Source organism: Plectrocnemia conspersa, unplaced genomic scaffold (assembly GCF_051122295.1).
Source record: "Plectrocnemia conspersa isolate PC_06_02 unplaced genomic scaffold, ASM5112229v1 ptg000010l, whole genome shotgun sequence".
Lineage (NCBI taxonomy): Eukaryota > Metazoa > Arthropoda > Insecta > Trichoptera > Polycentropodidae > Plectrocnemia > Plectrocnemia conspersa.
In genome coordinates, this window is record NW_028277174.1 from 14,902,561 (window position 1) to 14,928,829 (window position 26,269).

The 26,269-nt window shown below is 28.9% G+C and overlaps 1 protein-coding gene across 2 annotated transcripts; it reads right to left on the reverse strand.

Annotated features, from left to right (window-relative positions):
- LOC148230717 (uncharacterized) lies at nucleotides 1-25,755 on the reverse strand. 2 transcript variants are annotated; one of them, XM_088195857.1, is made up of 4 exons: nucleotides 25,604-25,750; nucleotides 4,545-4,710; nucleotides 2,383-2,662; nucleotides 1-2,016 (listed from the first exon to the last, which is right to left on the reverse strand). In XM_088195857.1, the coding sequence occupies exons 2-4, from the start codon at nucleotides 4,705-4,707 to the stop codon at nucleotides 441-443; spliced, it is 2,019 nt and encodes a 672-aa protein (XP_088051983.1). In that variant the 5' UTR covers nucleotides 4,708-4,710; nucleotides 25,604-25,750; the 3' UTR covers nucleotides 1-440. The 2 variants fall into 2 exon arrangements, with proteins under 2 accessions (XP_088051983.1, XP_088051982.1); XM_088195856.1 differs by having other exon boundaries at nucleotides 1-2,662; nucleotides 25,604-25,755.
- Between the last annotated feature and the right edge of the window lie 514 nt (nucleotides 25,756-26,269).

Below are 26,269 nucleotides of genomic sequence, written 5' to 3' on the forward strand. Positions count from 1 at the left end.
TTTTTGTAATCATTTTATTGTAAACAAATACAAAACATACTTCTTCAATTGCTAATCTAAAATTACAATAAATAAATATCTAAATTAAACAAATTATTGTTTATCATTCAATCACACGTCAATTAATAATTAAAGTATAATGTATTAAGGCACTATAAATGCAATAAATAATAGATCAAGTGGAATGCAAATGCGTATCATTTATTAATGCAGTCGTAACCCACTTTATATTCATCTAGTGTGCTTTCAATATCCTCGATTATGATAAAAATATTATAAACGGATATTAAAATGAAATCGTCCAAATAAATAACTCCTCTAACACAACCCTTAAATAACTAGGCGCACTTTGCGCGAAGAGATTTTTCACCGTGTCCCAAATTAAAATAAAGCAAAGTTTCAATGCGCTAGATTATAATCACACACATACGTAAAGGGTATCATAACGCTTTTTTTCTTTCTTCTTCTTCGTCATCATTGTCCTCGTCCTCGTCGTCATCGTCTTCATCGTCAACGTCTAGCGGAGCTTCTATTCCTTCCACGTAATCATCAGCTGTATCGCTAGTGATAGCCGAAGCTAAAATGGCACCAACTCCAGAGCCTTCGCTCTGCTTCTTCAAATAATCGTATACTATATTCTCAACCGCATCCTCCATCACCGGTATGAATTCCTCCAACTGTCTTTTCTGACGCTTATTACTCGATTTCTTGGTTAATCTATCTCCGAATTGTATCTCCTCCGATTCTACAATACCTTTATGATACTTCTCTGTGGTCATTAATCCATCGTCTACTTCGTATTTAGCAATCAATTCAGTTTCTTTAATGTTGCTTTTTTCAGTATGCTCCTTGAGCATTCTCGAGCCTTTTGCGCGATGATTGACATCTTCTTTTTTATTATAATCTTTTTTTGTGTGCAAGTGTTTCACTGGGAACTTATCGACCGTTTGAGGTATCTCGTTCGATTCGGGCATAGATATCCTGTGTATATCTTTGTGGCTGGCGCCGTATGTTTTAACTTTGGAATGCCCTTGAATTATAAGATACATGGGTCCTCTGAGAGGCTCGTTTGGTTGTTTATAGTGTTTAAACAGAGGATCGGTAGTGAGTGATGCTACTGGAGTTGTTGTGGTAGTTGTGGTGGAAGCTGGCGATGTGGTTATGTACGTGGTTAACGTGTATGGCGTCGTGGGTGTTGTAGTTTCTTTTTGCAGAAGGGACTGGAGGAAGCCTGTCGGCTTTTTGCTGAACGGTTCAGCCTTTTCGGTGGTGGTAGGAACCGGCGGAGGTTGCATAGTTTGCATTGTTTGCAATGTGAAATCTTCCGTTATGGGACCGGGCCTTCGACTGAAAGGCATCCCATTGTTTATGATAGCCGGCGTGTATACGGAATTAATTTGATTGTTTTGATAAGCGATCGGCAAAGATGGCATTTGGACCGATGTAGGCGATTTGTTCGTCGTTATTTCTTTCTGAATATGAGCGTTGGGTTTTCCTATATTTACATACGCGTTTCCTATTGTGTCGTCTGATACTTGTCCTTTATGCATTAAATGGTTTCCAACGGTCATGTGAGTGACGGCTGGTTGAGTTCCACCAACGTGTAACATATGCAGGGTAGGGCTGCCAGTTGGCGCTAAAACTAATGGAGTTTCGGCACCGACGAGTAAATCAGCGAACAATCCAGTGGGGCTTATCATTGTTGGAGTAGGTTCTGGATAATTGTGTACCGTGGAAGGCTTGTGCAATGAGTGATGTTCGAAAACTATGCGTCCAGTCGTTTCAGTCGGAAAGGCGATAGGTTGATTGATGGGTTTTGGTCTTTCAGTAGGACGGAAGCCTTGATCTGTTGAGTTTTTGACAAAGACTATAGGCTTGCCTTTGGTTACCGTGTCTTGGAATGAATTTTGGAAGGGAGGGTTCTCCGTCGGAGTCCTCCAAGTGACATATTGGCTGCTGGCCGCCAAAGAGGAATATTGATTGGGACCAGTGTGCCATTGAACGTTCTCGCCGGTGCTGGAAGAATGGTATATAAGATTAGCCTCGTGCACTGAAACCGAAGTACGTGGTGCGTTCGTTGTCGTCGAGGGTCTGTACACCGGTCGTTGTGTCGTCTGCTGGATTTTTGGTAGGGGTTGTGAGTTGAACAAGGGCATCTCCATGTGGGGCGGAGGTATTGGGGGTGGTACGAGAACGGTATAAGGCATGCGCTGTTCGTCAGCTTTGTAGCTCGAGTCGTCGAATTTGTTTTTGAAAAATTGTGGATGGTAGGTGTGAGACATCGGATGAGATGGACGTTGGCCATTGTTGGGCCGATTGAATGAATTGTGATGATGATGATAAAATTTTGGTCCGTCAATAAATTTAAGAAAAGATTCATACGGGTCTTTCCTCCCCTCGGCGGACGTGGAACCCGTGCTTGGCTTTTTTGACGACACTCCCAACACGAGTATTTCGGATTTTTTTCCTTCGTGGGGCGGGGGAGTACTTTCCGGTTTCTTTATTGGCGGTTCGATCCAGTAATGTACGCGTTCCAAAACAGGAGGCACGTAATCGTACGTTGGATCGTTTTGTAAAGGATCTCCGCGACCAAGAGGCTTCCACTGATTGTAATCCATCCTTGGCGAAAATAAGCCTCTTGAATCCTTCAATAAGGGTTCATCTGTAATATAAATAAAATTATTATTATAAAAATGTGATTAATTTGAGAACTAAGTCATCGCGATTTCGATGCTAACATTTAAAAGTATTTTTAATGAAATTTTTAGATCCATAAAATAAAAGCATAAAAAGTTATTGGCACTGATACTATAAAGTGATCGATAAGTATCAAGCAGTGAATTTTAGTTTAAAACATAATGAGTTATATTGTCTACAATCTAATGCGACAAAAGTGGCATTGGATATTTGTAATGTTTATGACACTAATACAATCTAAAATATGATAAGCTAATTGCTGTCAAGCTGTCCTAAGATATCAAATGAAAATTTACTTAATAATGGGTGTAACCATATTAGACAGCTTGGAAATTAAAAAAAAATCTAGCACAATAAATATTGCTATATTATTATTAAATATACTAATTAAAAGATCATTTTTGAGTCAAATTTTAGACGATAAATTAATAATGTAAATTATCTTAGCATCTAGCATCTTCTCCACAACAATGTAATACGCGCTGGACATATATATTTTTTCTAAAAGTATTTTATATAGAAGAGCTATTGATATATAATTAATTGAAGTGTCTACTTTAAAATTTTTCCTAAATTACGTTATTGTATTATAAATTATAGTTATGATATTGAGTATTCTATCTGTATTTAGATGGTCAAAAAGTTGTCTAAAACCTCATATTGAAAATGTTATGATTATTTAAATAAAAAAATCAGTTACTAGAACTAGAAAAGAAGCTACTCATTTATTCGATAAATGGCTTTTTCACACGTATGCATATATTTACAACAAAGTATTTTTATAAAAACAATGCGACTGCTATTTTCTTCAGTGATGGTTCACATGTTATTAAATAAATTTTGTATGCCGACTATACGAAAGTAAACTTAAAGCACTCTTAGAACATATGGGCGTTGCATTTGCTCGGATTTAGATGGTTTATATCACATGTCAAGACATTGTTTAAGATGTGCTTGTATTTGCGGAGCAAGCATTTGATATTATAATTATATATCTTCCTCAAGAGAGAGTCGGATTTTTCCTTTTATATTGTTTTGTATATAAAGTTGCTTATTTTACCGTCGAGTCGAATAATATTTACTTTAAAATGTGTTGCATATAGTGGAACATTAATAATGTATTTTGAGGTCCTCAAGCAAACGAAATTATTATTGATTATAAATACTGCAAAAATTTAGAACTATAGTCTATTTATTTTCAAGAGTCAGGGCGAAATAACATCGTTTAACACGTAATCTGTCCTGAGATTGATCGTTCGCTGTGAGATCAATCGATTCATTGAGAACGAGCAATCACAGGCTAGAAATTACGCGTTAAATGATGTTATGTGCACTGACTTTTGAAAATAAATAGACTATAGTAAAGAAAATTTAAGCATTAATAAACTGTAAGCAAGTATATTGTTTCATTTGAGCAAGAATACCTTTGAAAAAAATAAGTTAATCACAATAGGAGATTTTACCTCATTCTCCATATTACAAATAATTGGAAGCTTAGGATTATTATCTCTTTAAATATTTGAGTAGCAAAAACTTTTGATTACTTTTAAACAAAGAATCGAAAAATTAGTTAATAGGTGCCACAAAATCATAAAAAATCATAAATTTGATTTTTAACAAGAAGTTTTTTAATAAAAAGTAAAACTAATTACACATTGCTAAAGAATAAGTAGGAATGAGTTCTAGAGAAATGATCTTTATACTATTTTTGAGAGCAAGTTTTGGCTAGTAACTAAATAAAACGTTTAAATAATTTTTTTTTTAATATATCAGTATAATTAGGTAGCAAAAAAGTTCAACAAAACTAAATCATGACTTATCGCTTTCTCAAAAAAATAAAATCTTACGTGTTTGATTCCTTGATGATCGGAGTTCAACGGAAGCTTCTTGATTTTGGACAGAGCTTACAAGTTCTGTCCATCCTACGAAAACGATGAACAAAATCATCTTCACGTGAAAGTCGCACATCGTCTTGAGTCGCTTCAATTTTCTCCTTGAAGAGTTTCCCATTATCTGCAAATGTAAATAATCAGCGTTAAATTAGCATAACCCTGTCTCAGATTTGAGTCACAATCAAACAACAATGCAATCAGCCGAGTCATACCTAATCGCAGACTGCTCTAATTCATGTCTAGCACGTAAGCAAATGTTGAGAACACGCGTAATGTATAATCATAACAACGCGGCGTGCTCTAAAAAACCGGTTACCGATATAGTATATTATATTTTTTTGGTGAGCCGTTAAGATTAATGATAGGATGAATTAGCATTGTTTGATGTGAAGTGTTATTGATAATACGGTGTTGATTTCAAATATGGATAACGCTTTATTGATATTAACAGCTTCCATAAAAATGTTTTATTCGTAAACGCAACACGCTATTTGTATAGAATTGATTTATTTATGATTATAAAATCTAATTTATAGAATTGAATGAATATTATTTCTTATTTGATTTTGAGTTAAGTTAGAGAAACACTATTTTTGCATACCTTATCTTATGCAACTACTTATTGAATATATAATCATTTTTAAAAACCATATATTATTGTGAAACTTTAGCTAGTTATTAATAAAGTTAAATAAAATCAGATCAGTAGTTTTTGCGCAATCACGAATAGTAAATCTTGTTAAATATAATAAATACATTTTTGAAAACTGTTTCTTTGATAAAAAAGTAAGAAACGCAATATTAATCACTAAGTTTAATTGCATTCATGTCAATCCTCGTATAACGTAGGTTTTATTGACAATATCTAAATAAACTGATTTTAATATACAATATTCAAAACTAATTCTAAGACGTATAGTATTTATTTTATAATTATTTATGTTCATATATTCGACTGGTTAGCTATAAAGAATCGTTGTTATAACACAAAACTGCTATCTTATAGTAATTATTAATTTGTCAGTGTAAACCTGTAAATGAAGCATTAAAAAAAAAGTAATAAATATATTGTATGTATTACTTTTCTGCAACGATTAGATAAAATATATGTATATTGCGACTTTTATTGCAACAAAAGTTAGTGAATAGCAATATTATAAGTATGTAACATAATCGTCAAGCTTTACACAACCAATGTGAAAGATGACCGAGGCATTTTAAATGATGTTAAAACTATTTTTGAAGTTAGTGAAAAGGCCTTCATAAAACGGGTAAAACACTAAGTTACTAACAACTACATACACACGAAGGATATGTATTTTTGGGTACATAATTTAGGTAAAAAGGTCAGATTTTTAATTATTAAAGCAGGGAAGATACAGGGCAAAATAAAACTAGGTAAAAGTCGTATTTTTTGGTTGAAAAATCGATGCAAATGGTTCAATTAAAATTAAAATCTTTATTTCGAGCAATTGGCAACTAAGTTAAAATCACTTTAATGATAAACCATTTTTAATTAAAAACATGTAATAATGAAGTACGTAGAATTAATTAGATAATTAGAAATGGTTAAAAATTTATTTATTTTTATTATCATTTTGTAATTATCTGTGTTTAAATGAATTTTAGCAAAATCTTAAAAAATTGACGTCTACTTCGGATATTAACTTAGTGTTAACTGTTTTTTTTTTTAATTTTCCATAAATCAAATTTGCTAAGCAGTAAAAAAAATAAGCTATGACTTTAAACATCTTTGGTGGCGTATCTCCTTTCTTAGTCTCAATATTTCAATAGCTTTTGGATTAGGTAATAAAAAGTGTTTCTTAATTCTTCAAGCTTTCTATTTTTAAAGAAATGAAGAATTGATCCAAATTTCTCGAGAATTTTCAAAAAATTTGCTCGAATGATATTCTGTTTGATACTTATTTAAAATATAAATGAATTGAAAGAATGATTAACTATTTTCTAAAACATACGTAATTACATTTGTACATTATTATTTTATTGTATATTATTACATGATATATAATTTGCCTACAATATTTTACGCATGTTAAATTTACGGTCACTTTCTTTTACATGATATTTTCCCTCGCATTTTACTAAAATCTATCTTATAATTTATAGCATTTACATTAAAACACTGATTATTTATACATTTAGTCAGGGAACGAATCTTTGGTAAAGACTAAATAATATGATCGTTTTTAAGTCATTGATCACTGTGTTCATATTTTTTTATTTATCGTCAAAGTGAAATCTTTGAGTCAGTCACAAAATTTAAATAGTGAAACAGTGTTTTTAAAGTGTTAATTATAAATATTTGTCTCTTTTTGCACTACCTGCTCTGAATGCAGCTGTGAATTTAGCGGATCAATAATTGTTCTTAAAATCGCATTGGTTATAAACAAATAAAAAATATTAGTAAAAATATAATGTGACGAGCTTTAAATTGTCTTTATTAACTTATGTGGGTTAAAGGTAGCATTTATGTGATCTATAACGATTTAAATTTATCCTTTTCGTAAATACAGTCAAATGCATATTATTCAATCTGCTGTCTTAACTAAACTAAGAGTATTTTTGAAACCGTTTGGAAAAGCTACATGTAACTAGTTGCCGTCATGATAAAAATTGATACTAAATATTCAGATTTTTATATTTTAACTTAGCTTTTAATTGATATGTTCAATGTAACAGAGTATATCATAGTTAATCATAAAATTAAATAAAATATTTATATTTACTAATCAAGTAAAAAAATTATGAACGTCTACTCTTCTAAATCTGCGGAGTTTTAGGATTGTAGGAGAAAAAATATTAGAAATCTGACCAAATGACGATTGTGGGTCGCGATCTTTGTTATTGAGAAAATGAAGACTGATTATCTGAACAATCAAGATTAAATGAATATGTTTAGTCCATCCTCAGCATGTCAAAGTTTGCCGAATTTTCGACATTGGTCGATAGAGAGCCAACCTAGTTTTTATGCAAACAGAACACGTGACGGCCCGTTAGATGGTTGCGATACCATCGACAAAAATCGTGACAAGGGAAATTATTCACGATGCAAAAGTTTGACCAGGTCCAGGGACGGTGTGCGTATAATAAGCTGGCTCAGATTAAGACGTTCTTAGGCAGTATCGCAAGCATAATATAATATAACATATTGTATGTATGTATACATAAAGCAGAGAGGAGAAGAGAGGTATCGAGACTAAAATCTCGTGACCTACTGCGCGCGAACATGGCAAGTCAGAAAATTGGCCCGCAGGGCTTATTTTTATATATGCGTTTCGGTTATGGACAAGAAAAGAAAACGCTAAACGCTCTATACACAGAGAGAAAGAAGCATCCGCTTGTAACGAGCCGCGTTTAACGATTATAACCGAACTTAACCACACCCAAAATGTTTTGTTATCCGCGCGGGTAAAAAACGAATCAAAGCGCACCGCGGATGCATCGAGATGGATGCTCCAGAGATAAGCAAACGTTGAGAATATCGAAAATTATGCTTAGCTATGACGCCATTGTTTCTGAGTAATCGTCGGTCTAGTTATACCATCGCGAATTAATTTTTTTATAATTTTAATAATAATGTCATCCAAATCTTTGACTCAAATATAAAATTCTACTACTGATCTTAAATTTCGATTAACGCAACTTTATATGTAACCCCAAAGAAAACAAGATTCGGAGTTAAATCGAGAATATACAGGAGCCAATTTACAGCACATTTCAATGAAATTAGCAGATTCATAAATATTTAAAAATCACATGTGAAATAACTGCAATTTGGATGACAAAAATTAATTTATATATGAATATATTAGGAAGTCCAGAAATTATTTATTTATTTTTAAACGTATATAAGACGGACCTTTCTGGATCTTGTGAGACATTCATTTCATCGTCATGTACAGAGAATCTTGCTACTCAACGTATAGCTTAACCTTTTCGGTAACTCTTACATTAAAGACAGTTCTAAACACATTACACCGTTCATAAAAATCATCGATTGTTAAACGCTTATCAAAAAGATTTTTTTGCTTTACCAGTTCCAATCCTTTACTCATTTCTTTGCCATATACTTTTCTTGCTATAAAGTCAATACATCATTATGCCAGTTATATGCATAGCGTCATTATTATAAACATAAACAAGTTGCTAATGAATTTACTTCAGTAGCAATTTCTTTTTTAGCACAGAAGTAAACGAACCTTAAATTGGCAATTAAATCGAAATTACTATTTTAAACACATATTGCTACTGCAACTGAGTTACGTCACGTATATGTGTTTTTAACCAAGTCGTTTATTTTCAAGTATCCTTCGCAGTATTGTATTAATAGTTTTTAGATTATTGGCAATTAGCAAACTATTCAAAATATTTGTATACAACAAATAATTATTTGTCTTGTAATATATGGTTGCTAAATTGGAAACAGTCCCAAAAATGTGCTCAGTGGTATTTATAGCAAATAAAATATAAAACCCAATAAACAGAAATATATTTCAAGAGCTATAAGAGTTATTTGTATAGTATGAAAAAAGCTTAATTTAAAAATAAAATAAGTCGCAAATAATGATGTGCCTAAGGTCACCCTTTATATATGAAATGATACAAAATAACTGTATGTGTAGTTTATTTTTATTTAATTTGAAAAGTAATATTTTCATATTTAAAGTCAATACACAAAAGATGAAATAAATAAGAATCACGAGAAAAATATAATTTCAGCCTGAAATTAAATAAAACCATTCCTATTTTTTTACCAGTATAAGTTAGATTTTTATTCATAGTAATTAAGCATTTAGCTTAGTTTTTTTAATACTATGTATCATATAAATATATAGTCACTACATTAAGGTTGAAAAATATGCTATAAAATTAATCTTATATTATTTTTACGGTAATGATAAAATATGACCGTTTACTTGTCATTTTTTCCGAGCCACGAATTATTTTGACATGTTGTGACGTTATGGCTTATCAGATACGATCATTACGGTACTTTAGCGAAGGCGTTTAAATTTTTTTGCTTAAGTATTACGATAAAATATATTACTGTTTTAGGAGCAATATAACTATTTTTCCCATTTTATTCTTATTTTTTAAATTATATTTTTCAGCTTTTGACGACGTTTTTTAATAAATTATTATCATTTATTAGCACATGGTTGTCTGTATGATACAAAAGAAGCATTTATCTCTCAAGTAAAATTCAATCACATGTCGAAGGCGAAAGGAAATGGGAATATAAATAGCTAGGAATAATTGGGATCTGATGAATAGTCTCCAATTCGAGTAATCGAGTACTCGATACTCGAGTATTTTTGTCTATTTTTCAAGTACTTGATAATCGAGTATTTTGAAAATTACTCGATTAATACTCGAAATTAAAAAATTTGAAATATTTCAGAAACAAAAATAACTTTAACTCGGTCCGGTAAAGGTTAACGTCTTGATTTTATTTGGCGTTTATGCCCGAAGTCCCCAGTTAGAGCGGTTACTATCAGGTATAATTTTTTCATAGTTCCATAGTTGCATAGTTCCGGTCGTCGGCTATGTTAGTACGACGGAGAAATTTCTTTTGTGTTTTCTGTTCGACAGTCCCGACTTATCTAATTTATGGCAATGAACAATATGAAATATCAACAAAAAAAATTTTAGGTTTTATGACTATGCAGTTGTAGCGTAAAGTGTTGTAAATTGTTTATACTGATCTCTCAGCTTAAAATATAAATCAAAACAATTGTGTGTTTTAAAGGCATTTAAAGTAAAGTCAGTTCTTTGTGAACCGTTTAGCTCTAGAGTGAAAGGGATTCACCCAAATACATCTTCGAAGGATCTAGATTTAAATTCTTCGCATTAATCAGAAGGAGTAGAATATTGTATATTGTTAAGAAAAAAAATCTAGTCAAGAAGAATTACAAAATGCTATTTTGTCAATAGTCGAAGGAAATAAGAGGAAAGCGGAGAAGGGAATGAAAGAAGAGAACATAAAAAGAGAGTTCAAAAATTTTTATATCTATAAAAAGCGAACAGATATAAATTAGAAGCCTTATCCAACGCGTTAATGACAATAAGACCAACATCAACAGCAACGGAAAAGGTTTTTTCCATGACGGGAATAATAAAACCAAAGGTTAGCAGTAATATTAAATTCGAGACACTTTTTGCATTATTGTTTTTAAAAAGTATGTTCGTGAAGTTAAAATAATTGTAAAAATTAACATACTAATTATTTTATTTATTTATATATATGTTAGAATTTGAATAATAGCTATTTTGGTACATTTGGTAAATACTCGAAAGTACTCGAGTACTCGAGTATTTTAAAATTTTAATATTCGATACTCGAGTAGTTGATGGTTTGAGTAATTGGAGACTCTACTGATGAATCAACACAGTTTTGTATTTAGTTAGTCTTTATATATTAAATGCCTTTAAAATCATCAGCGTCACATTGTTAAATTTCTCAGCAGCAGAGTAGTGCTATCGACATAATAATAGTGCTATAGAGTTAATCTTATTTTAATTAAGAAATTAGGAACTCAACTCTTTTATTATCTTGTCAATTTAGAATGTGCTTCAATTAAAATAATTAGTTAATAATGATAATTAAAGGATAACAATAGTGAAAGTCCGTTTCTAGATCTAATTTTACATATGTACTTATTTATATATTATTACATTAAAAATAAAATAGCACTACCAATTTTAGTAGTGTGTTTTCATGATTCTTAAATTGAGTTAGAACCATTATAATGCGTATTTTTACGTGTTGACTCATCCACCACCATTTGACGATCCCTATTGCCGTTCCCCAGCCAGAAATACTCAAGCCCGACGGTCCGGTGCAGTGAGAAGAATTCGCCAACCGGATTTTTTTCCCACGTTTCAAAACGCCACTCGGCCATCGATAAACCTTACACATCCACGCCAAAATACTAAATGGCAATGCATTTTCCTTACACCCTCCGGTTATCACGTGTTGCCATTATTCGTACCAATAACATAATTTTCCTCTTTCATGCGTCAGAAATTAGCTCGTTCTTCGTTTTATTACCGCCATATATCTCGCTCTCAAATCACACTGCCTACCATATTATCTCTTCTTTAGCGTCTTTATGTCCTGGCAACGATATATATTTTATTATGCGCTAAAGATAGCGTCGAGCCATAACTATTATATGCGAGGAAATAAAAAAATAGCGCTTATCAATCGAATCCGTAAAACAATGCGAGTACGTCGAATAACGGATCGGATACATATAATAATCGCGTGCGTGTCATAAGTCATCAAGATGACCTTTTAATGGTCAATTGAACTCTTGTACTGCATCGAATGTAAGGCGTGTCTTTAAAGTCGCGTGTGAGGGTGATATTGCAAAAATGATAATCATACATATTTAAAAAAAACTAATGGATTTAGTATTAGTTTAGCCTTAATTGGTCAATAGACATATGCTATAACATATTTTATATAGACTTAGCTATAACATAAGTGTGTGTATAAATTCGCACGAACGGAACAACAGCTGCTCAATTTCATCTTGTTTATGTTTAATAATAACGTTATAAGTGAAGTAAAGTTGTTACATATATATACATATATATATATAAACTGAGTTGCTAGGAACATAAAGTAGAAATATGTTGTTTATTATTAAACAGAAAACATTTACATACCCTTAAGAAATTTATTAAATAAAACTTTTAAAAGAAAATCGTCGCCAGGCTGATCAAATTATCTCTATTTTATGATTTTTTTAGGAAAAATTATATAGATTTTTAATATATTTTATATGACGTATTACAGTTGTTAAATATAAGTATGTATATAAATATACTAAACTGTGTTAGGCTATGTATCAATAAATGCTTTTTAATAATCTTTTCTCTATATACAATTAGGAGTTTTATCGCATTTTTTTTATCATTTTAAGAATGCAAATCTCATTCATATAAATGGCATTGTGAATCATTTAAATACAATATCATATATTTATATATTAGATGCAGGGAGATTGCCAGATGATTTTTTACTGATCATAAGAGAACCCTGAAATGATTAAATCATCTATAGTAATTGATGCCACTATTCTGCTACTTTCAATTATTACCCGTCAAACTTACAATACTGTTTTGGGATTTATTGCGATTTAAGAACTCCACGACAGATATATTATTTATTTTATTATATTAGATATATTATTTTATCAACGACAAAAACATTATTATAGCTATATTTATCTTTTCAATTGTGTCTTATTGTGTGTCACTGAGCTTTTTCAAGACTAAATGCTAATTCTTTGATGCTAAGAAGTGATCAAAGATCAAAGATCTGCACGGTTTGATAAAAAGTCACATATAATTTCAGGCATTTAGTGTAGGCTAGAGAATTGTTAGAATTAATGTGGGTTGCTAAATTTTTTTTCAAATATATATTAATAACTTAGCTGTCGAATAAAAAGGGCACTTTATAAACTACCATTTATAGTGCAATAAAAACACAATTCCAAATTTGTAAAAAAATATTTTTTCTTTACCATAAAAATACACGGTAAAATAATAAACGATTTAAAAAGCATTCAAGTTAAACGAAAAAAATGTTATAAATTACTAAAAAAATTTAACTACATTTTTTCGTCGATTTTTTCTAATCTACAAAAATTTGACCCACTTATATGAATACTGCACAATAGTATAATTTATTTGCATTTGATATTGCTGAAAAAATATATTTATATAATTTATGATATCGCTTAATAAATGGGTTTCATTGATTCAGTTTTTTACGCCATACGTCAAAGTCGAAGAAAGTTTATTTTTAGATCAGAATCAATTAAAGGTGCTGCCGAACCAGGTGTGTTTTGGCACATAAAATTTTTATTGCTCCGCACATCTCGAGCTGGTAATTAAACACTAAAAATCCGCTGTTGAAAAGCAAATCGATCTAAAAATCGAATTATATTACTATAAGCACGCAACGGTAAAAGAGCGCAAGTCTATCTGAGCAGACTGCTTGGCGCTGCCGAGAGAGCGAACCAGTTCAAACCTTCGGCAAGAAGGCAATAGTAAAATTAACACTAATCTTACTAGAAAAAATAATTTAAACATGCACATAAATTGCAAACATATTTAAGTACAACAACATAATAAAAATATAGTAAGTTTGCACGCGTCACACATTTGCAAATGTAGCTATTGTTATTAAGCAGCCATTGATGGGCGTTTGTAAATGTCGTAACTGTACATTCATACAGAAGAGGTTAGGATATAAAAAATCTCTTCAGTGGTCATTAAACTGACGTCCATTAATAATCATTGAAATTTGATATGACGCCGAACAATGGAGTTGATCTAATATCTCACGTATTTTTTGTGCATCGTGGTCTAATTTTAGAAATGAGCTAAACGTTGTTTAGTATCTGTATAATGGTGATAAACTATTGGAAAATATTTATATTATTAATTAATAGAAAGTATACTTTTATTTTCATTCATAAAAGAGACTTGATTAACGCTCGCTCGTCGATGTCTATCGAATAGATATATATCTTTTTTTAGATTTATCTATTAGTATTGTATTATTGACATATTTTATTTTTGTTAATTATATCATTTATATTTTTTGCTAATTAATTTATAAAAATGAGAAAGCTTTCAAATAATAAATTTATTTTAAAAAAGGTGGTACATTATGACTGTATTTTTATAAAATTGATGTACCGCTTAATTAAATTTTTTTTTTACATTTCATTTATAACATATATGATTATAATATTAATAAGCAACTTTAGCGATTCTTAAAATTTTAAACAAATAACTATTTTGTTTTTAATTTATATTCTTCAAAACACGAATTTATAATTTAACTTTCTAATATTTATAATACAAATATTTGTTTTGCCGTTACAATAGCTATACAAACATAAGGTGAATAATGAACACCCTTCTATTTATTTACATATTCCCAATGATACTCAACAATGAAGCATATTCATTTTTTTTGATTAATTCATCGGTAACAAATTTCCTTCAGCTCCTTTCTTAATCTTAACTCATATTCTTTATGCTTTAAATTCAGCACATGCATTTTAGCAGAAACTTCTCATTTTGCACAGCACTAAACATTTTGTCGGTATTGAACAAACACACATTGCAAAACCTAATTTTACTACGTCATGAGGTAGAATATACTTGACGGAAACGGTAGTGTTGTCAGTCGAGTAAAAAATCTTGACTTTAAATGTGTGATGGAAAAGCACTCAATCATAATTATTTTAACGACGAAAAACTATCCATCTAATTGTCTGAGCGTCAATGACTGTTTCGAATAATTGATTCTTCACGAATAATTAAATTGCCACACACGATCAAGTGGCGATCGATTCGCGCATATTTTTTTCCTCCTCACTCTCGGCGACTTCTCTACACACTACATCCAGTTTATAAATTCCGCTTCGACCGACCAGATGAAGTTACCAACGGCGTGTGACACAATTCGTTAATTGGCTGAACAATTAATTAATAATTTCCATATAATCGGACGGATTCTAGACCAGGCCGCCAAATTTAATATAATATAATAAAAAAATATATTTATAATATGTCCATTATTACTGTTCCTTGCTGATGTCATGACAAGGCGGAGACTTGAAGCTCGGGCTCCGCCCCTAGTCGGTCACCCCGGGGCAATTTTTCTTTGCGAGACAACGTTTTGACGAAGAGAGCAACTCTTCGGCACAATTATTCCGATAGATGCGTTATTAAGATTCGGCCGATGATCTCATGCTCGTATTCGCGAATGCGTAATTTAACCATTGATAAATTAATAGATCAATGTTTCGGTACCACGGCACGTTAAAGACCGTTTGTCGTCGATTTCGATCTAAATAACTCGGAGCCAGTCCGAGATGTTCATTGATACGAGAGCGTATTATTATTATTCGCGCAGTGAGATCATCTGAGGAAAAAATCGCACGAGAGATTTGGACATGTTTTAAAAACAAATTTATGTTGAATTATAATGTTTTATAATTATTTTAATCATATAAAATGCATAAGTGTTTAATAATTTATTGTAATAACATGAACCCATAAAACGAATGATATTTTAAATGATGATGTTTCTTGAATGCTATAAATAATAAAAACGCAAAAATTTATATGCCATAACACAATAAATACATGTAGTGAATATAATGATATGAAAGTACTACTTATTACTACTGTTAAAAATACTAAATAATGCGACTTTTCTCTAATCAATTTGATTAATATAGTATGAAAATTCCATTTCTTTAAATTTGTAGGTAATCAGCAAAAAAGTTGTTGTCTTTTAACCCAAAAGACCAGGATTCGAATCTTATATGTACCTTAGTATTTTTTAATTTCTATTGTGTCTGGAAAGTCGAATTTTAATTACGATAGATCATCACCGATTAGGTTTACTTGGATTTTCTTAAGAAAAATCGGTCATTAGCTGTTCACGATTTTCGGAATGATTAATTAAAATCGTAAAGTATACATATATTATATCTGATAAAAACACTGTAAACTTTGTAATTATACTACCTTATTAGAAATTAAATAAATATGGAAAGACTAATGAAATAATAGGAAATAATAAAGATCCAGATAATTCTGTAAGGAAACAAACATTTTAAAGTTCTTTCATTGATTTATGCATTTTTTTGAAGAAGTAAGATTGGTTCAAGAAAAATAATACGAAAGGTTTCACTTAATATTGGAATGCTGTTAAAAACAAAGTAATGAGATTGACTAGAATTGCATTTTTTTTTTATTATCTTATAGTTTTTGCGGTAATTAAAATTATATTATAAATATTTTTTACCAAATAAATTGTTGTGAGTTTAAATCCTAAATAAAATTGGACGTTTTCAATTGAGATGAGAATTCATAATTAAAATTATAATTCTGATTGATCGCATTAGATTAGGATTTACTAGCTTTTTTAATTTCACGGGTGAATATTGAGGTGATTTACTAAAATTAAGCTAGGTTAACCATGAATGCTATTTAGAACTCTAATTACGAAGTAAATGTAGCCCATCAGAATAATATATTATGTTAAAATACATTGTTGAAATACAATTTTGTGGCAAAACCACGAATGACAACGTAGTAAAAAATAGTATGTTCGTATAGAAAATAATACTTTAAGCTAGTTAAATAAAATGATGACTATAAATAATAATATAAAAACAAAGTGCTTATTTTTATTTAGTAATAAGACATATAAACATTTTTTGATAAAAACATATATATTATTTTTTAATATAACTAAATTTATTGCAATAATTCAGCTCTAAATATTATTGAATAAAACCAAATAAAAAAATATGCCATTTTTATCCGTTGGTCAAAATTGATTTGGCTGTTGGCTAAGGATACAAACAAAATCATTGGAGCAGTTTTCTCGGATTTCAAGAGAGCCTTCGAAACAATAGACAGAAAAATAATGTTAAAGAAATTGGAGAGTATAGGTATAAGTGATATAGTTTTAAGATGGTTTAATAATTACTTATATAAAAGAAAACAAAAAGTTAAAATAAATAATGTATATTCTGAAGAGAAATTAGTGTCTTATGGAGTACCACAGGGGTCTAAATTGGGACCATTGTTATTTGTTTTGTATATTAATGATATAGTTAATAACGTGAAAAAATGTAAAATTCATCTATTTGCGGATGACACATTAATGTATTGCATAGGTGATAACATTAAAGAAATTGTAAATAATTTAAATAATGAATTAAGTATATTAGAAATATGGTTAAAGAATAATGTACTTAAATTAAATGAGAATAAAACTAAATGTATGTTTATTAATTATAAAAATGTGTTAGATAATAGTACCAAAATAGTAATAAATAACTCTAGTATAGAAATAGTGGATAATATAAAATATTTAGGAGTAATTGTTGATACAAAATTAAATTTTAAAGAACATTGTAATTACATATTAAAAAAAATTAGTAGAAAAATAGGTTTATTATCTAGATTAAAAAATATATTAACTATAAATACAAAAAAAATAATTTACAATAGTATAATATTGCCCCATTTTAATTATTGTGCAACACTATTAAATATGTTAAATAAATTAGATAAACAAATGTTGCAAAAATTACAAAATAGGGCAATGAGAGTAATTTTAAATAAAAATAGATTAACTAATTGTAAAAGTATGATTGATAGATTAGAATGGTTGAATGTTCAAGAAATATTGAGTATGAATGTTTTAGTATTTATATATAAGTTAGAAAATAATATATTACCAAAATATTTTAATAAGTATTTAATAAGAAATAAAGATGTACATAAATATAATACTAGAAATAGAGAAAATTTAAAGAAAATTAAGTATAAGAAAACAAGTACGGCTAGGGGAATTATGTACGGAGGTTTTGATTTATATAATAGTCTTCCAAGAGAAATCCGAAACAGCAAAAATATAACGGGTTTCATAAATGGAATAAAAAAACACCTTCGTACATATAGAAATAAATTATAATATTAAGACTTTATTATTGTATATTTTCATTTTTTCTTTCTGTTATGTATTTTTTATATATTTTTATATATGTTTACTAAATTTGTTAGATGTAAAGATTAGCTATTAAGCTAAATAAATTAATAAAATAAATAAATAAATAATAATATTCTATTACATAAAAATGGGGAAAAACTATTTTACTTTAATATTCATATGACATATTACATTTTTTAAAGTGGTCGATTTATTTGACATTTTACGGTATTTATTATGTGGTATATTTACGCTTTTTTGTGACTACTTACTATTTTCAATATAATAATTAGACCTAAAATCGTAGTAAATTAATTTATACTTAGGGCATAGATGTTTGAGAAGGTTTTTGAGTTGTAGATAACTTTTTATATATGATAATAAAAATAAAATAGAACTAGTTCATAAAATTGTGTGTTACCTGACACACACGAATCATTCTCATGCTATTTTTATTAATATTACAAAAACTTTCACTTTACGCGTGATATACAGAGAATATAATTTTTAAAATTTGTTAAATTTATATGTGCGTTTGCCTTAATAATATAGATTTACGTGATATAATAAATGTTTGACGTACCGCTTAAAATCACGTTAAAATTAGTTCAAAGAAAGTCAATGTGTTATTTAATAAACTGTATACATAGCATTAAATGCAAAAAACGCATTGATGATTAATATTTTTTTTATCTTTAAAAAATATTTGTGCAATATATGCAAATTTTAACTGCTCTTCAGATTTTAATTATAGTTTTAAACGCTTCAAACTGACTATTATGAAAGAGTAACCCAAAATCATACTGCTGAATTACCCGTAATTAAATCATTCAATCAAATCGGTATTTACATTGATATTGTTTTTTGTATAACTAATATTAACAGATATAATTTAATGTGTAATATTAATTGCTAAATTATTTTATATCAATGTGTTAATTTATTTTAATTGACATATAACTTTTCAATTAAATTATATATTTGTATAAAATATATACTTTAAGGACCAGTTCACTAATAATGTAATATAAATATCAAGTCTCATTAATTGACTTAGATAATTTTCTAAATTAATTTAAAACGTCTGAATTATAAGTCTATGAGAGGAGAAAATGCGATTTAATTTTATCATTATTTAAATCCAACAATCAGATAAAATCGACATGGATGCGTTATTAAAACTATATCAATTACTATATTACTATTAAAATATCTTATGTGAAGAATGAGGGGAAAAAAAAGAACACAATGATCGATTATAAGTGATTCTCACACAATATTTACATATAGATTAATGGGCAATTAAAAGCTCAATTTGATGTATTATAAGATCACAGCACAGTTCACACGAGGCTCTGTGATGCGCCCCACACATTGAGCACCGGCGTGTTCCTCTTATCATAAATCACTTTGGTATTGATAGATGGTGCACTACTTCCTCGAATTTGACTGGCATATGCCGACACGTTTGTCAACTTTTTTACTTCACTTAAAACACCAATATTTAATCTGATACGGATACTAGTTCGCATGCCATCCCGTTTTATCCGACAATTATTATAATTTATCAAAGTCATCGTCTGCCTCTGCGATTATATATCAAGCGACTAGAAATTTATCTATCTATTATATATTGTATGCTATGTCTATATAACATTTTATGTTTCTCGCTTAACAATGGGGCTTGTATTATATACTTGTTTTTGGCTATGGACGTTTTACGTGATATATTAGCTTATTATATATCTAGGCTAAATATTTTAATATTTACGGGAGACATTCGAAAAGTTAAGATGCAAACAAGGGTCAGTAACATTTTGGATTTTACTTTAGAACACCTCTTCATTAATTGTTTGCATTTGGCGAATCTGGAAATATTTTTTCACACATTGCCTGTTCATTTGCATATATAAATATGTTGAAGATAAATTCAGAATCATTTTTTTAAAAACGGATCACAAAACAAATCTCGCTCTTTTTATTATTGGGAATTGATATATTTTTAAACGCACAACAACAGCATTTATGGAGCTATGGCACGCTACCCCTAGCAAAAATAAAAGTGTTGTTATTCAAGTAAACCATTTTAAAAAATGAATACATTTATATTGTATGATTATAAAAAAAAACATTATTATTCTTATATTTTATCAAAGTTCATTAGATATTTTAAAAATGCAATTATTATACATTGATAAAAAATAAGTTCAAGAAAAACATATTCATTCCTGTTTTGCTCCTCTTCAGCTTATAATGAATCTTATAATAAGAAACGAGTTATTTAATTATAATATAAGGGGTTTTTATTTAGCAGATGTATATGTATGTTAAATAAATTTATTAAAAATATGAATAATATTCTTCTTATTTTTTACGTGAATATTAAAAAAAAACTTATTTTCGCCATAGTCACGTTTGTGTTACATATTTATATATTAAATTTAAAATTTATTCCTATAAATATTTTTGCAAACTTGACCTTGTGGTTTGGCTGTGTAAATTATGTGCGAATGAGCAGATTTCTTTTAGAGTTGTTATATTTGAGAAATTTAGGCAAAAAATATTTAACAATTTGCATAAAAGCGGTACTATAAACAATAATCTGAATAGAAATGCTTTTTATTGTTTCATCGTTTAAATTTATTTATTTTATTGTATTGTTATCAAATAAAAAGCTTGTCTCTTAAATAATAAAAAAACAAGGTAAATGCAATATTTGATATCTCATAAAAATAATAATATAAATTTATTATTTATTTTAACGCCAAAGATTCATAAGCTAAGATATATTTAGGATTATTATTGTTTTTTTTCATAATATGAAAAAACATAATACTTTATTTTCATATGTACTACTTACATGTAGAATTCGATTTATACACAGCATATTTTAAAAGAACGAAATCATAAAAAGTGATATTATTTTAATAAAAATAGCGAATAAAAAATTGAAATATTTGACATGAAAAAAATTGGATTTTGATAAAAAATTGTGTACGAAACGCAATTAAAAAACAGATTCACTGTGGGCTCATAAGCTTAAGAGGTTACTGGAAAAATAATGGCCAAAAACCATAAGACACTTTCATCTCAAGAATGAAAAACTGGAATCTTGCGTAGAACCTTTATCAAATTTAGACTTGATTGATTTACGAGAAATAAATACAATTTAAAATAAAGATCAGATTGAAACGTATAAAAACTCATTGTTAAAATGTTCACAGCCAAGAATATTAACGAAGCTTTCATGCATGTTAACAAACTTAAGACCATCATGTAAAAATGTGATCCTAATGGAGAGCATATCAATTGTATATGTGCGAAAGGCAATATTTTTTGTTGTAACATAATTTATATTATTTATATAATTTAACTTATATATTGTAAACATTCTGTTGTAACATAACAGTCGTTAACGCAATCAACATATACAAATAGTAAGATACATTAGTTCTACAGCTTACAACAAATAAATGTTACTATGATGACCTAATTCGATTTTATTTCAATTATTCATCTGTGAGATTGAAAAATATAGGAAAAGCAATTATATTATTATTGATCAGAATTTAATTAACTAATTCCGATCTCCCAGATCTATAGATTACAAAAAAATGGTTCATGAGATTCAAACCCAGGTATTAGTCACCGACTACACAATTTGTCTATTTTGCTCCTCAGTTAATAAGCTATTAAAAAAGCTATACAAAAGCCATAAACAAACATTTTGCACACATATTATTTCACTTTCTTACTTGAAAAAAAACCAATAAAATTGAGCCAATGAATGTTTTAAATGAATTGAAAATTTACTATGCGTTACTAACGATCATAAAAATGAAATTAAAATAAGTTTTGTGTATTTATTGGGTATTTTTTAAAACAATGATTGCGAAGAAAACTTTTTAATGCAAAATCTATAATATCTAAAAAAAACTAGAAGTTTAACGTTCACACTTTTTTTATACAGTGTTATTAATCATCGTCTTGTTCATTATTCGTAGTAATAGATACGTAGATATATCTAGTGTATGTATATATACATAGTAAGGTATTTATAGCTTCTTCGGAAGCATATGGTTTAACGCGTAACCGGTAGGAGCTTAACCCATTCATAAAACTCGTTCCCGTAAACGAGAAGATTCCTTTTGAAGAAGAATGTTTATATATTCATATAGATATAATAAATACGGGGCATGTTTCTAATAACGAGTGTACCACTTGACAAACACGACCAAGTTAAAGAGGTGAAACCTTGACACCGGATAGCCCGATGCACTTACATAACACGGATTCGGAGGTCCCACAAGATTGGTCTCCGAGGTGGTCTTTACCATCTAGGGTCAGAAGAAAAGGCGTCGTGATTAATACTTCACACAATCTAAAAACTCCAACGGGTTCCATTAACGTGGACACGGGTCTGGAAAGATCAAATGACTCATCGTTGACCTCAAACTCTCGTGGGCTGTTCCCGGTCGACTTTCACCCGGCGGATATCACACGCATAACATTTGAGAAACGCTGCCGCGATCAAAATATAGATATATTCCCTCGGCGATTGCGTGACTTGTACAAAAGCAAAAGTGACTCATGTCAGCGCACAAAAACATTAATTTTGTCCAATTAGTGATCATATTAATTATTTTTTACACACACACGTACATAATCCGATTCAATCGCAGAAGTATAACTGTTACGGCTGTAAATCAATTGTCGTTATTTATAGACTGAGGATTTGTTTTTGCTCTTTTTTTCAATATAACGAGCAGGGTTATAACGAACGTTTACTGTACTTAATAACTTCTATTCATGAATTATGATCTGTGGTGGTTTGACCCACATTCGGGCAAAAACAAAGAGGTTCGCGGTTCATTATGTGTGCTGGTTTGATGAGTAAAATTTGATTATGCAGATCGGAATCGGTGCAGTGTGGCTCGGAAATTTATACGAATTTTCGGAATGAAATACGACTTCATTGTTCCGTTGATGCGAATTGCAATTATTAAATTGCGTTTCATTCTCGCACAACATTCATCATTGTCAAAGCGATTTAAATACGATATCATAATTTTCACCTTTAGGATATTATAACGTTTTTATTATTAACACATAATATAATATTATCTATGTAAAACGTGCGCCAAATGTGGGCAATAATAAGGTTAACAAAACGTACAGTTATTGGCAGAATACGGGCACTGTGACGTTAAAAATAAACACACTTTAAATTGTTGAAAAAATCTTTGCGAAAACGCATAAAATACCGTAAATGATTTGAAGATGATTTTTCAATTAACATTATTACCTACATACTTTTTTATACGAATGTCATATTTGTTGAAATTAAATAACTGTGTTATGTATGATTATCACTTTTTAATGGATTTTTTTGTTAGTATACATATGTAATATATGCATTTTTTTAAGGAATATGATTAGTATGTTACGCACAGACGTTAAACAAAATTATTCATTAAATTACATTTTTATTTTTAAAATCAATTATACACTAAATAAAATCAGTATGAACTTCAAAATAGTCTTATCTGTTTGTTATTTTTAATATTCACAAAATATAAATATGTAATTATATTTTATAACAATAAGGATATTTATTAAAAAATTTCCAATATTAAATGTATTTTAATATCAGTGTATAATAATATTTTTAAACTTACATAAACATGTATTTTTGTACTTTGACTTAATTATTTACCATAATAAATAATACAACAGCATTTTTAATTAGGACCAGCACAAAGTTACTTCAAAAATTAAACATGTTAATTTTCTTTCTGAGATTAGTAATACAGCTACTTTTAAACATAATTAACACTTTTAATTAAACATCTTTAAGTAAATTCGAAAAATTATCAAAGATTTACGTGAAAATTAAATTTTCATTATTATTACCGTTGTATTAAACATAAATAAATAAATAAGATACTAATTTGAGTGAACAAAAAATGACTTTTTTATAATATGTATGTTATGTATACACATACAATTTTATATGGATATAAATATATTTAAGAAAAGTTTAATTTAGCTGATTAAGAAAATCTATTACTGAACTAAAAGTTGTTTGAAACAATGAACAATTCATTATTTAAAGTACAAATTATTGATTGCATTTATATAATTAAAATTATATGTATTATACTAATATAATTTTGCGCCCTATGTAATACATAGTTATGATCTTTTGAAGAAGAACATTAAAAATCTATTTTAAAAATATATTAAAAGTAAGCAATTGAAACAGTTCGTTTATATAATTAATAAATTAAATTGTGTTTTTAACTAGCAAATTTACTTAATCATAGATTTTATTAATTTCGAGATATTTATTGATTGAAAGCTTATTTTTTTTAAAAAAGCATTTATGTGTAGCAAATATTTCAAATTGTATTTAATTTAATACGAGTCATACATTTTGTCATTATATGTTAAAAGGGGATATACTAATGAACATCTATTTAATCGTATTTTTTCAGTTTAACTTTTTAAACGAATCTGAACGAAAAATATGTTTTTTTAATTCTTGAGCAAAAAATGGTAAAATAACATTATTATAAGTAAACCGCTGTGCATATTAATCCACGTTTTCTCATTAAATAACAATAAAAAAAATTAAATTTATACTATAATAATTGTGTATTGTTTTGGTCCTTTATTTATTTGTGATTTTTTAACTTAATTATATAAAACGATTCATTTAAAAAATATGCATTTAGTGCTCCTATAAAATTGGCAGTCAAACAGCAGATATCCATACTTCAAAATAAAATTGTTAAAATTGGTTTACAAAAGATTAGTAACAGAAAATTCTAGTGAGTACAGAAAGAAATGTTTTGAAAACATTCATGAAAATTTCTCACAAATTAAAAGTCATAGAGCTAAACTGTACTTCATCTGTGCCATAATATCAAAATAAACAATTAAAACAGATTATTTATTTACAAAATCATAATAAAAGCCACACGTATGCTTCTTTAGTTTAAGAATATATAAATAGCACTATTATTGTCCAGATTTTTTTAATAAAGAATTAGCTCAAATACGTTACAAACTACATAATAATACTAGACACTGTAATATATTTTTAGCACGATACTATGTAATTTTTTATGGCTAGTATATGTATTAACATCTTAAATAAATAATATATACCATTATTATAAATCACAATACTTCCCAATTATTATTCTCAAAAAGAACTTTATTTTATTTTATTAAATTACTAATAAGAATATAATTACTATGAATTTTATACAAATAAAATTGCTATAAATATGTTCAAAAATATATTTAAAATTAATATGATACAAAAAATATTGAATAAAATTTTTATTTTCATTTAATTTTTTTTATAGCAGTAAGATATTTTTAATTATTAAATTTAGGAAATCCAATCAAATTACATAGTATTTTATCAATAAGTACATACGTGTCGATCGATCGATCGTATCTTCCGATATCTCAGAGATGTGTGTGTGTGTGAGGAGCAACAACTCCTCCGCGTTCGAGCCTCTGCTCAGTACTGGCGTCGCGAGAGACTCGAACGCGCGAGTAAGCGAGCGGATCTTGGTACGAAGAAGAAAGGCTTTCGCGGCCGCTTCGGTGCTACTTCCGGGAAAACCGTCGTCGGGATTTTTCGGACCTTCTAGACGAAAATCACACACCAACTTCCGTCGGCGTGACTAAGCGCGATTGCAGCATCCGGACGAAAGTGAAACGGGTATGCATGGACGGGATGGATGGTCGGCTGTTATGTTTGTTGACGAGGAAGTTAACTAAATGCATACATTGGCGATGCGAATAGGTTTTGCATAGCTATGCGATGCGTGTATGAATTATCAATGAAGGTATTTCACATTTATGATTTTATTTTTATTTTGAATATATTTTTTGGTGTAAATTAATAATACCAAATATTTTTTATAAATAACATTAAAAAAACGTTTTTTTAACTAAAGTATTAAATAAATTATAAACAAACGTAGTTTATACAAAAAGCTCATATCAATTCCGCTGATAAAAATTTACTGTATAAAACTTTCGTTTAAATAAAAAATCTTTTACGTAACAATAATTGACTTTTTAATTATCTACC